This window comes from Leopardus geoffroyi, chromosome C2 (genome assembly GCF_018350155.1).
Source record: "Leopardus geoffroyi isolate Oge1 chromosome C2, O.geoffroyi_Oge1_pat1.0, whole genome shotgun sequence".
Classification (NCBI taxonomy): Eukaryota; Metazoa; Chordata; class Mammalia; order Carnivora; family Felidae; genus Leopardus; species Leopardus geoffroyi.
The window spans coordinates 71404617-71416859 of NC_059333.1; the positions used below are offsets into that span (position 1 = coordinate 71404617).

At 42.0% G+C, this 12243-nt stretch overlaps 3 protein-coding genes across 10 annotated transcripts in view; 1 reads left to right on the forward strand and 2 right to left on the reverse strand.

Moving 5' to 3' along the window:
- The window catches only part of LMLN (leishmanolysin like peptidase), a 135504-nt gene extending 134613 nt beyond the window's left edge, over positions 1-891 (reverse strand). The window contains exon 1 of one of the 4 annotated variants that reach the window (XR_006718383.1): positions 607-822. Coding sequence is in view for 3 of the 4 variants with exons in the window: in XM_045502398.1 (XP_045358354.1) it covers positions 607-825 (219 nt within the window). In the remaining variant the exon portion in view is untranslated. Of the gene's footprint in view, positions 1-606 lie in introns of all 4 variants that reach the window. The other 3 variants (XM_045502398.1, XM_045502397.1, XM_045502399.1) reach the window with 3 other exon arrangements.
- A 3284-nt stretch (positions 892-4175) lies between these two features.
- RPL35A (ribosomal protein L35a) lies at positions 4176-8630 on the reverse strand. Of its 3 annotated transcripts, none has more exons than XM_045502409.1 (5): positions 8543-8630; positions 7757-7801; positions 7406-7558; positions 5976-6120; positions 4176-4246 (listed from the first exon to the last, which is right to left on the reverse strand). In XM_045502409.1, exons 2-5 carry the CDS (start codon positions 7765-7767, stop codon positions 4223-4225), a joined length of 333 nt encoding a protein of 110 aa, XP_045358365.1. In that variant the 5' UTR covers positions 7768-7801; positions 8543-8630; the 3' UTR covers positions 4176-4222. The 3 variants fall into 3 exon arrangements, with proteins under 3 accessions (XP_045358365.1, XP_045358363.1, XP_045358364.1); XM_045502407.1 differs by lacking the exon at positions 8543-8630 and adding an exon at positions 8381-8482; XM_045502408.1 differs by lacking the exon at positions 8543-8630 and adding an exon at positions 7974-8062.
- A 79-nt stretch (positions 8631-8709) lies between these two features.
- The window catches only part of IQCG (IQ motif containing G), a 55941-nt gene continuing 52407 nt past the window's right edge, over positions 8710-12243 (forward strand). The window contains exon 1 of one of the 3 annotated variants that reach the window (XM_045502402.1): positions 8710-8754. The gene's annotated coding sequence lies outside the window, so the exon portion shown is untranslated. Of the gene's footprint in view, positions 8755-8829; positions 9034-12243 lie in introns of those variants that run through there. The other 2 variants (XM_045502403.1, XM_045502401.1) reach the window with 2 other exon arrangements.

Sequence of the window (12243 nt, forward strand, 5' to 3'; positions counted from 1 at the left end):
GTGACCGCCATTTTGACAGCTTGAGTGACCTAAGCTCATTATACAGTTGTTATATCATTAGCATTGCGGTTTTGAAGGAATTCCGTCTCGGAAATCCCCGCCAGAGTTCCTTAGGCAAATAAGGCAAGAAAAAGGGCAGAACCCACATTCCTGAAGGAGACCTCCCTGATTACAAGAAACCTTCACTTCAAATAATGAATATTTCATCCCTTTGTTAAAAACTGTCAATAAAAGATAGAAATACAAAACCAGCGGGCTCAGCTCTTCCTTGAGCGCACCCACTCTCCCATCTCGAGAGTGTAGTTTCACTTTAATAAACTTTCGTTTGTACTGCTCATCTACTATGTTGTGTCAGTCCTAGACTTTTTTCTCCTGGCCGACCAAGAGCCTCCAGCGACATCTTTTGGAGGGGCTAAGTCAAGGCCTCAGGGCCCAAGGTCCACCTGGCAACAATAGTAGGTCCAGCCCTCTAACAGTTCAGTCTCTGGCACAATTTATTTCGCTTTCTCCTCCAATACATCTTGTTCCAACAACTGCCCGCTACACCTTCGCCTCCCGTGTTACTTTCCCCTCACAGCGCCCGCTCCCGCCCCTCAGTCGCCCTACCTCAGTCTCAGAGGGGACGTGGTGCCGGCAGGGAGGGGAACTGTCCAAGGAGACAGGAATAGACGTAGCGCTTGCCCAGAGGCCGCCCAACAAGAGCAGAACGCTTCGGACCCATAAAGAACTGCTCCAGCGCCACTGGCCAGGGCATGGGCCTGAACCAGGAGAACCTGCTCCTCCACCCCACTCGGCCGCCATCTTTGGGCCGAGCGTCGTTACCATGGAGTACGTGACGTCTCGGCCCCAGCGCCAGTCCCGCACCCTGGGGCAAATGGTATAGTCGGCGGAAAGACGCTTTTTGATTGGCTAGCATCACCCAGCCAGTTCACCGCGGATGAGGAACTGCATCACGCCCGTCGAGTCTCAACGCGCGAAGCCGGCCAATTAAGTGCCGTTTACAGGCCCACGTGAGATGGGCTGTGGAAGACTAGTGGGTGCTGATAGTAAGGGAGTGATGGTATGAGGCCCTTTCTGTGTTATTCACCGAGAAGGCAGGCATCCACTAAGTGCCAGGTAACATAATCTGCTGCAGAATCTTTAATGGTTACCCTCTATATAAAAAAATGGATGGAATGTAATTTTCATTTTTATTTTATCCTCAGGCACCGATTTTACACCCATTTCTTAAGCCATTTCTTGTAAAATCAAGGAGTTCTTTACTATTCAACCTCATCCCTTAACTTCTATGAAAACCAAGAATTAGGGGCACCTGGCTGGCTCAATGGGTAGAGCATGAATCTACCTGATCTCAGGGTCGTAAGTTCAAGCCCCACATTGGGTGTGGAGCCTACTTAAAAACAAAACAAAAATTGCAACTGCATTTAACCAAGAGACCATGTGAATCCATGCCATTAAGGAAACTGCCTTTAAACTAGGCTATAAGTAACTATAAAAAAAAAATTGAAAATTGGGAGATTTTCCTGTGGTCCATTAAACAATTAAAACTAGTAACTGGCAGCACTGAACTGGGACAGTCTTTTAACAGGAACTGAATATTGTAAATTACTATGCTAGGAACCGTAGGGGTAGGAAAGAAAAGCCGTAAGAATGTACAATTTATTGGTAAAGATCATGTACTCATTCATGGGTGCGGCATTCTACCAGTAATGGCTCCTTACCGAACATCTATCATGCCAAAACTAGTGGAACTGGGATTCCAAACCAAATTTATTACGTTCAGGACATGTGCTCTTTCCACTACAAGATCACAAAAAACTTCAAGTTCCTAGTTTTAACAGTAGTGTTACGTTGGGGGGAGGCTGTTTCAATGATCCAGTCAACAAAATGCTAGCCATTCAAGCTCGTTTCTCTGAAACATTGTAATTTCTCCAATGGGAACTTTTGACTTGAGAACTCTGCACCTACCAAACCTCAATATGTGAACAGAAAAACATAAAGCACCCTCATTTACAAGTGCTGTATTATTAAAGAGGATGAATTTGCATGCAAGGCTGTTTTGTCATTACATTTACTCAGGTCATCCTAAGGATTCTCAGCCTTCTTTCTTCTTTGCTCAGTTGCCCACCACTTGTTTATCCACTTCCATTACTCTATCACCTATCCCACCAGAATACCATATTCACTTAACTTAGGTGATAGCCATCAGGAGGTTTCCTCTCTTCTGGATGCCTAATCCAGACCCAAGTATCCATCTGCCTTCCTGGACATGTTTCATAGCAGAGTATCCTATAGCTTCCTCAAACTCATCATTTCCCTTCACAAAACCAATCTGGTTCCCCAACTTTACAAATGCACTATTACCCACCCAGCAACCAAAGCTAGTACACCTTACCCATTAAGACTCAACTCATCTTTAAATTCTCCTAAATCCTTGGTACAGTACACAAGACCTTGCATAATCTGGCATTTCTTTGGTTTCTACACACTTTTCCAATTATTGCCCACATAATTTTCAGTTCCACTACATAACCCAGTTGAAGGTTTCCCCAAATGCCTCCTGCCTTCATAAAAAATACCAATTTTTCCCAAAATACCTCCCCAAGCATTTCTTCCTGTACCCAACCACCCCAAGAGTAACAAGTACATGACACAACAAAGTCAGTAGTTTTAGATTATATTGCTGTTTTTCAACAACTAAATCTCACTGGAGGTCTGATAGGTACTTCCTACCATTGACCTGAGTTTCCAATGTCAATTTCCTTAGGATTCTAATAACCAAATTGTGACCATGAAATGCACTGCTTAGATTGTGAGGAAAACATGATTAACATTGGACCGACTGCATCTGACCCATCCACCTCTTGCCTTGAAGCCATACTTCCCATATAAGGCCAAATGATACTGGCAGTACAAACACAAGGCCATTTCTGTGAAACCTGGGATCTTCCTTCTCAACAGCAACTTTGGCTTGAGGATGGCCACCATTGGACTAATAAATAAGCACACCTTTCTTAGAACTGCCAATGCTACAAGTGCCCAATCCTTTCCTGCATCATCTCCTTCAATGGTTTTTTCTGACCCCACCACCACCCATTTTCTGGCACACTAATTGTTTTTTGGCAGGTTTCTTAGGCAACCCAAATACAATTAAAAACTGTAACAGGGACTGAGTTTGACCAACTCCAAGTTTCTTGTTGATATTTTCAGTGGAATGTCAAGACAATGGTTAATAAAAGGACTAGCTAGCTGCTACTCCAACAAATTTCTACAGCCACCATACTGCAAACTGATGCTTTGGTTCAAACTTGTATTTCAACAATTCAGAGATTTAAAATATCCTGCAGCCCTAGTTTAGTTTCCTTTTGTCTTATGCTCAAATATCTCCATCCTCCACTTTACTACATTGAAACATGGAACCAAGGAAAGCTACACCATCGAGGCAATAACCACCACCCCCCAAAAACCTTCCTAAGGCATGTGTTGCTATTTTGATATTGTTAACTTACACCTTACCAGTCAAGGGTTATATACTGGAATGTTTTATCTAGTCACAGATCCAAACGATATCTCATCCCTGCCGTGCTGCCAAATACCATCAAAATAATCTTCAGGTTCTCCCAACTACCATTAAGTCACAAGTTTCCCAACCAATCTATCTTGAGCAACTACATACATCATAAGGTAATTTAGAAGGCCATCAAAAATAATTTTAAGTTTCTTTCATGGACTCTCAATCTAACGAGGAAAGCAGTTAGTTTTATGTAATAAATGCAGTACCAAAGGTGAAATAAACTGTTATGGGCAAGAGTTATAGGCCCATTTTAACGTGGAAGCCTGGAAAAATGTCACGGTATGTATATATTTGTACTGGCTAATATTTGTGTCTTCTGTCCTTCCTGGAATACCCTATGCTCCAGCACTTTATACCTTCAAGATACTCCTTCCCAATGCCTCTGATCAAAGCTTACTCTGCCCCCTCCCTGACCATGTAAGGCCTTGTATGAAGATACTCATATCCTATCCTCATTAAAACCCTATTGTCTAAATCTCTGTAATTGCCATCACATAGAACTCCCTAGCTTCCTTGTACTCTGAAAACGCTGGATAACTGCCACCTATTTAAATAGCAACCGAATTTAGGAAAAAGAAAATTTTAAGCTATTTAACAAAAATACAAGAGAACAAATCTACACCTTTATTTATTTACTTTTCAGTTAGTTTAAATCCTTGAGGGGTACAGCATCTAGGAAAAAAAAAGAAAACACGGTGTCATTAGATGCATGTAATATATAAATTCATAAAAGTTGAGTACAACAATATGGATAAATCTCCCATTGTCCCATCACTCATCTCTAAAACAGATCCAATGACTTATATTCTAGTGGGAACAGAACTAAGTTTTTTTTTTTAAAGAACTAAGTTTTTATAGTGATCTAGATGAACACGTTGTACTGGGAGCACCGAAAAGCCATTCAATTTTGCTTCTTTTTTTAAGTTTATTTATTTTGAGAAAGTGCAAGTGGGGGAGGGGCAGAGAAAGAAAGAGAGGGAATGAAAATCCCAAGGAGGCTCTGTACTGTTAAATCTGATCCAATGCAGGGATCAATGTGGGGCTTGAACTCAGGAACCACGAGATCATGACCAAAGCCAAAGTGGGACACTTAACAGACCAGCTGAGTCACCCGGGTGCCCCCAATTTTGCTGCTTCTAGTAAGATTAAAAAACTCCCTGAAGAGAAATCTCAAGGTTCAGCAGGGTTCAAAAGTAACTTTCTGACCCCAAGAATATTCCCATGTCTACTCAAAATGAACACTAAGGAAAAGAGGAACTACTTTAGAAAATCACAGCATCCAAGGGTGGCTGGATGGCTCAGTTGGTTAAGCGTCAAACTCTTAACCCCCAAGTTGGGCTCTGCATGGATAGCATGGAGCCTGCTTGGGATTCTCTCTCCCGCACTCACATTCTCAAATAAAAAAAGGTCTCTCAAAATAAAAAAAGGGAGGGAAGGATGCCCAGGTGACTCAGTCATTAAGCATCTGACTCTTGATCTTGGCTCAGGTCATGATATCCCAGTTCATGAGTTTGAGCCTGTGGGACTTCACCGGGGAGTCTGCTTGGGATTCTGTCTTTCCCTCTCTCTGCCTCTCCCCTGCTTGTGCTCTCTCAAAATAAATAACTTATGAGAATTTCCTTAATAACAGGAAGGAAGGAAGGAAGGAAGGAAGGAAGGAAGAAAAAACCACAGCATCTGGACTCCAAGACTTGAACCGAAGGCCTGGGACCTAGAAACATAAGCATTGGTTTTCTTCTGTAAGCATTAACACCTATTTTATACAATTTTTTATGTTTATTTTTGAGAGAGAGAGAGACAGAGCAAAAGCAGGAGAGGGGCAGAGAGAGAAGGAGACAGGGAATCCAAAGTAGGCCCCAGGCTCTGCTCTGAGCTGTCAGCACAGAGCCCGACGGAGGGCTCAAACAGCGAGGTCATGACCTGAGCTAAAGTCAGATGCTTAACTGAGCCACCCAGGCACCCCAGTAACACCTATTCTACCAAGACTGTCATATGAGCGTCTACTTTCTACTATAAAATAATAGTAACACCTATTCTAACAAGACTGTCCTGATAAAGAGATGGGAATATTATGAATTATGCCAGGAAAAGGTAGTCTTCTAACAACTACTTGTATCCAATAAATCTTTGCTAGAAAATTGTTTATTTAAATACTATCCCCACCCCTACAGCTTTGGCAAAAATCTGAAACCTAGATGTAATAATCCATTTGAACACTCTGCTTTCACTTTCCTTCTGATGCCAAGAAATCTGATGTTTCTTAATACATCTACACAGTAGCTACTGATTTTGCAGCACAATCCATTGGTAACACTTTAAAATCACATTAGTCTTTAGAGGTCAGAGCCCAACCCTAAGCTTAGCTGGACTCATGTGTCATATTGCTAATAATTGTACTTACCACACGGATTCTGTGGCCAATGGCTTTAGCAGGAAGGTTGCTTCGGAATTTGGCACGAACCATGCCACTGTTTCCATGAGCACGAGTTACTTTTCCCCAGATTACTCTAGTTTTATTCGGTTTGCCACCAGGAGTCACTGTGTTGCTAATTTTAAAAGGGGAGAAGAGACATGAGAAATGAGGCAACCAGTCAAATGTAATACAAATTCAAGATGACCTCTAGACCAGTGGCTCACAAAAGTAGTTAACCACTAAGTCACCTGAGAAACTAAAAAAGTCTGGGGCATCATTCATGCCACAAGTATTTGAGTACTTACTATATGCCAGACGCTTTTATAAAATCCCTTTCAAATAATGAATAACATGTAAAATATGTCAGCCTGTTAATAATTGCAATATTTACAAAAAAAAAAAAAAAAAAAAAAAGCAAAAGGGGCCTAGTGTGAATATATTTGTGTGTCTGAAGAGGGGGAAACTTCTTTGCTAATTTTAAACAGCCAGGAAAGGCCTTACTGAGAAAATAACACTGAACAAAAACTGTAAGAACAGCCTGTGTTAAAACCTGAGAAAGCTGTGTTCCCTGGTTTGTGGAAAAGCGAAGGAATGGAATGAATCCTAGCTAGGTTAAGAGTAGAACTAGGGAGGGGCGCCTGGGTGGCGCAGTCGGTTAAGCGTCCGACTTCAGCCAGGTCACGATCTCGCGGTCCGTTGAGTTCGAGCCCCGCGTCGGGCTCTGGGCTGATGGCTCAGAGCCTGGAGCCTGTTTCCGATTCTGTGTCTCCCTCTCTCTGCCCCTCCCCCGTTCATGCTCTGTCTCTTTCTGTCGCAAAAATAAAAATAAACGTTGAAAAAAAAAAATTAAAAAAAAAAAAAAGAGTAGAACTAGGGAGTCCTGAATGCCTCCTTCATGACCTTTGCTTTTACTAAATGACACGGAAAGTTGGAATCTGAGCAATGTACAGATGATCTGAATTACAATTTTAAAGGATCAATCTCGTTGCAGGAAGAAAGGGAGGGCAAAGATGAAAGCCATGTCCCCAGACTTCAATTGGTGTGAAACAAGTTTAAGAACCAATGCTCTAGACACATTATAAGCATGTACATAACATAAATTCAAGAAATCAACAAAAGTAATTAAGGTACACGGAAAACTGTTCTCTAACACCTTAAAAAGAGCCTAATATAAGAGGCTGGTTCCTTCCTTGAAACAATTAACAGTTGTAATTTTTCTAAAAGTAGAAGATACCTAAATCCAATACTACCTGGACAATAACATCCTTCTATAACCTCCAGTGAAGATACTTAAATATCCAAAGTAGAAAAAACAGTACCAACTACTTTACCAACATTTTTTTATTACTCTTCTTCGAACAGGAAAACAAGACAAACCTTAACTAAAAACTTAAAAGGTATTAATACTATAAACTTACTTCTTTGCTTTGTACACATAAGCACATCTCTTGCCTAGATAGAATTCAGTTTCATCTCGAGCATAAACACCTTCAATTTTAAGAAGAGCTGTGTGCTCCCTCTGGTTCCGGAGACCCCGCTTATAGCCAGCAAAAATGGCTTTGGACCACAGCCTAAGACAAAATAGTAATAAGTGATTAAAAGGTCTCACATTTCACTTCACCTGTAAGATCTGACTTGTAAGGAGCCCTACTTAAAATCTATTAGCAAACATCTAGTTTTTTTTCCCATTAGTTTTAAGCTCACGTTTATGTTCATGCCTAATAGACAAAACACTACAAATACAAAGCAATTAAATTTAAAACTTGTACCTTCCAGACATATTTGTCGTTTCAGGAGTCCTGTTCCCAGCAGGCCTTAAACAAACAAAAAAACAGTTTAAAATCTTGCAACGCACGTTTTCCACCCAGTCCCCTCTCCTTTCTTAAACCGGTCAAATTCCTTTTTGCACAGCTTATCACGTGAAGAGTATGGGGTAAGGTAATGATACCATGAACTCTACTAGAAGCACACTCGGGCAAGACTTACCACCCTGAGAATGCCTGATAACGGAGCAAACTCCAAAATGAGGACTAAAACGAAAATGCCAAGACTGTACAGTGAAAGAAATAGATCCCGGAAACTCCAAAAGGAAGCCCTAAAAAAATTCATGCCACGATCAGTAGGAAAAAAAATAATGAAGCTCGAGAAAGCAGAGAAGCACACAGAAAATAAGATTAAAGCCTCGCATGGGAAAGAAAAGCTGAGGAAGAAAGGGAGACTGTAGACAACACCAGGTTTGGAGTGGGAACACAGAAAAAGAACGCATACTAAAGGAGCCACTGCCTCAAACGGGGGACCGCATATGGACAAAATGCATCTATTACTCCGCTGAGGCCCAGGAAGCAACACAGATTACGGGAAGGCGCGTTCTCCGGGCGCCTGGGGACCAATACCATCAGCCCCGCATCTCCTCAATCCTGTCCTCTCTGTTGCTGGAATCCACAGAAATCACTAGCTGGCAGAGTCTCCGAGCGGCACCAGTGCCTTGCCGAGGCATACCGTTGAGCTCACCCCCGCTTATTTGCCCCCAAAGTTCGGCAGCAGAACTCGCTCACCTCCACAGGTTCCAAGATGGCGGAAAGAGAGAGGCGAGGTCCCACCGCGTGGCCTTATGGGATAAACACCTCTCCGCCCCGCCCTCAGTTAGGCATCTTCCGCGACCGCCAAAAAAAAAAAAAAAAAAAAAAAAAAAGGCTTCAGTTGCCTTCGGACTGAAACAAATCACATTCAGGAGCACTCTTACAGCTCCCTCCGTCTTTTCATCTTTGTAAGCTGCAACAGTTATTATTTTGAAACAGAGTAAGGCAAGATGGTAGCCAGCTGGAGGAGGAGAAGAAAAGGTCCCCCAAAGCTGAGCGTTGCCAGGGAAACACTATAGCTTGGTTCCTTAGGTGGAAAAAGTGAAGCCGGTCTGGAGAATATCTCCCCTCCTCGGGTACCCCAGATTGTTACGCCAACATGGGGGTATCTTTCCCGCTTACCGCAGAGGAGTAGGGAAACAGCCTCTCGGATCCTAGCGTGGAAGAGAAAGGCCAGGAACACGAAGGCAGGAACTCTTCTCTTTATGTTTTTCCCCCTTACTCCTTTCCTCCTACTCCTTTATCTCTTTGAAGAAATGACCTAAGTTTTTAACCTGCATCCTTCGTTTTGACTACAGAGTGAGTAGGACTGCCCTGAAAAGGCCTTATTGCATTTTAGGGAGAACTCATTCAGCTGCCAAACTCGTGGGGCGCGCAGCACCGTGCCCACACGAATGGGGTCTTCAGTAAATACCTGCAGACGAGAATGAGATAGATTAGTGGATATCACAGATTTACACTGCCTAATTATTGCACATTTACTTGGATTTCCCTATGGATGCATTCGTTTATTCAGTAGTTTATTGAATGGCTACTTTTCACCAAGCTTTGTTCTTGCGTCGGAGGACACTGCAGTAAACAAAACTACAGAAGTCTCTGCCCTCATAGACCTTACATCCTAGTAAAGAGAGCAAGACAATAAGCAAGTAAAATATATGGACATTAGAAGGCAATGTGAGAAAAATTTTCTCTATGGAGAAAAAAATTAAGCAGGGAGGCCACTGTAAAGAAGGCTTTTACTCTGAGAGGAGAAACCACTGAGGGCTCTATAATGAGTGACCCAATTTGACTTACATTTTTTTTTAATTTTTTTTTAACGTTTATTTATGTTTGAGACAGAGAGAGACGGAGCATGAACAGGGGAGGGGCAGAGAGAGAGGGAGACACAGAATCTGAAACGGGCTCCAGGCTCTGAGCTGTCAACACAGAGCCCGACGCGGGGCTCGAGCTCGCGGACCCTGAGATCATGACCTGAGCCGCTTAACCGACTGAGCCACCCAGGCGCCCCTGACTTACATTTTAACAGGGTCACTCTGTTGAGACTGAAGGGAGCAAGGGCACCAGCAGGGAGAACAACTAGGAGGATTGTAATGATTCTGATATATTATGGCATGTAGACAGGGGTCATAAGCACTGGAATTCTGAATATGTTTTAAATGTAACACTGACAGGATTTGCTGATGGATAAGAAATGAGAGAGAACAGTAAAGGATGACTCTAAAGTTTTATAAAATAGATATCTGTAAATCATGTTTAAAATCAGATTCTCTCTTAAATACATCGAGATAGGGTGTAGGTACCTTATAATTCACTTCCTCCATCCAGTTTTCTCTGTCCCAGAAATCTACTAAAATCCCGCTATTAACGTACTAGAAATCTAAAGGAAAATAGTCCTGGGAGGAATAACACATTAAATGTGAGTTTCATTTCTTTGTTCATTCACTCTGCAAATACTTATTAGGCTAATAGTGAGTGTCCTTGCCCTGGTTCCTGCTTTCAGGACACTTAACAGTCCAGTGGGGGGAAATGACAACATTACAAAATGTGAAGAGAGCTCTGCAGGAAAATAAGAGTGCAGTGAGCACTTAAACAAGGGAATCCTGATCCAGGCTGATGAATTAGGGAAAGTGTCATGTGCAGAAGGCATTTTTCAAACTGCATGTGATGGCCGAGTAGTAGATTGTGATCATAATACTTTTTAGGCAGGGGTGCCTGGTTGGCTCAGTCAGTAAAACAAGTGACTTTTAAAATGTTTATTTTGTTTTTGAGACAGAGAGCGCGCACGCACACTTGCATGACCGGGGGAGGAGCAGAGAGAGAGACACAGAATCCAAAACAGGCTCCAGGCTCTGAGCTGTCAGCACAGAGCTTGATGCAGGGCTTGAACTCATGAACTTGTGAGATCATGACCTGAGCCAAAGTCAGACGCTTAACTGACTGAACCACCCAGGCATCCCTAGACATTGTAACTCTTTTTTGTTTTATTTTATTTTTTATTTTTTTTAAATTTACATCCAAATTAGTTAGCATGTAGTGCAACAGTGATTTCAGGAGTAGATTCCTTAGTGCCCCGTACCTATTTAGCCCATCTCCCCTCCCACACCTCCTCCTGTAACCCTCTGTTCTCTGTATTTATGAGTCTCTTCTGTTTTGTCCCCCTTCCTGTTTTTATATTATTTTTGTTTCCCTTCCCTTATGTTCATCTGTTTTGTATCTTAAAGTCCTCATATGAGTGAAGTCATATGACTTTTGTCTTTCTCTGACTAATTTCACTTAGCATAATACCCTCCAGTTCCTGAGGGTTGATGGGGGGTGGGAGGGAGGGGAGGGTGGGTGATGGGTATTGAGGAGGGCACCTTTTGGGATGAGCACTGAGTGTTGTATGGAAACCAATTTGACAATAAATTTCATATATTGAAAAAAAAAATACCCTCCAGTTCCATCCACGTAGTTGCAAATGGCAAGATTTCATTCTTTTCGATGGCTGAGTAATACTCCATTGTATATATATACCACATCTTCTTTATCTATTCATCCATCAATGGACATTTGGGCTCTTTCCATACTTTGGCTATTGTTGATAGTGCTGCTATAAATATGGGGGTGCATGGGTCCCTTCGAAACAGCACACCTAGATCCCTTGGATAAATGCCTAGTAGTGCAGTTGCTGGGTCGTAGGGTGGTTCTATTTTTAGTTTTTTGAGAAACCTCCATAGTGTTGCACCACTATGGAACGGCTGCACCAGCTTGCATTCCCACCAACAATGCAAAAGAGATCCTCTTTTTCCGCATCCTTGCCAACCTCTATTGTTGCCTGAGTTGTTAATGTTAGCCATTCTGACAGGTGTGAGGTGTATCTCATTGTGGTTTTGATTTGTGTTTCCCTGATGATGAGTGATGTTGAGCATTTTTTCATGTGTCAGTTGGCCATCTGGATGTCTTCTTTGGAGAAGTGTCTCTTCATGTCTTTTGCCCATCTCAAGGTTGTGAGTTCAAGCCTCATCTTGGGTATATAGGTTACTTAAAAATAAGTAAATAAATAAAATACTTTTTAGGCAAAATATGACAGAATCAAAAGTATCAGAATGTATAACACATGTTAAGGGTTTGTTTTTATGAAATTGTTTTATGAAACTTGTTTCATATTTGCACACATATATATATTTTATATATTTATGTGTGTATATATGTAATATATTTAAAAATCTATGTACATAGGTCATAGCATCAGTCAGTATTGCCCTGGATGGAAACAGTGATAGAGTTCAGAATTTAATAAAAGGTCTGCTTGCAAAAATGTTGGCAGAAGTGAAACTATAAGGGATGATGCAGTCCCCAGGGACATAGGGCAGAAATAGTTACCTAAGCCCCCAAGAGAAGGCAGGGAGATGATTGCC

Bases quoted from the DNA above. Each gene is read 5' to 3' on its own strand.
- RPL35A (XM_045502409.1), bottom strand. The intron at 6,121-7,405 runs GTAAGTTTATAG...TTTTAAAATTAG, and splicing joins TATGTGTACAAAGCAAAGAA to CAACACAGTGACTCCTGGTG. The intron at 4,247-5,975 runs GTAAGTACAATT...TTTTTTTCCTAG, and splicing joins TTGGCCACAGAATCCGTGTG to ATGCTGTACCCCTCAAGGAT.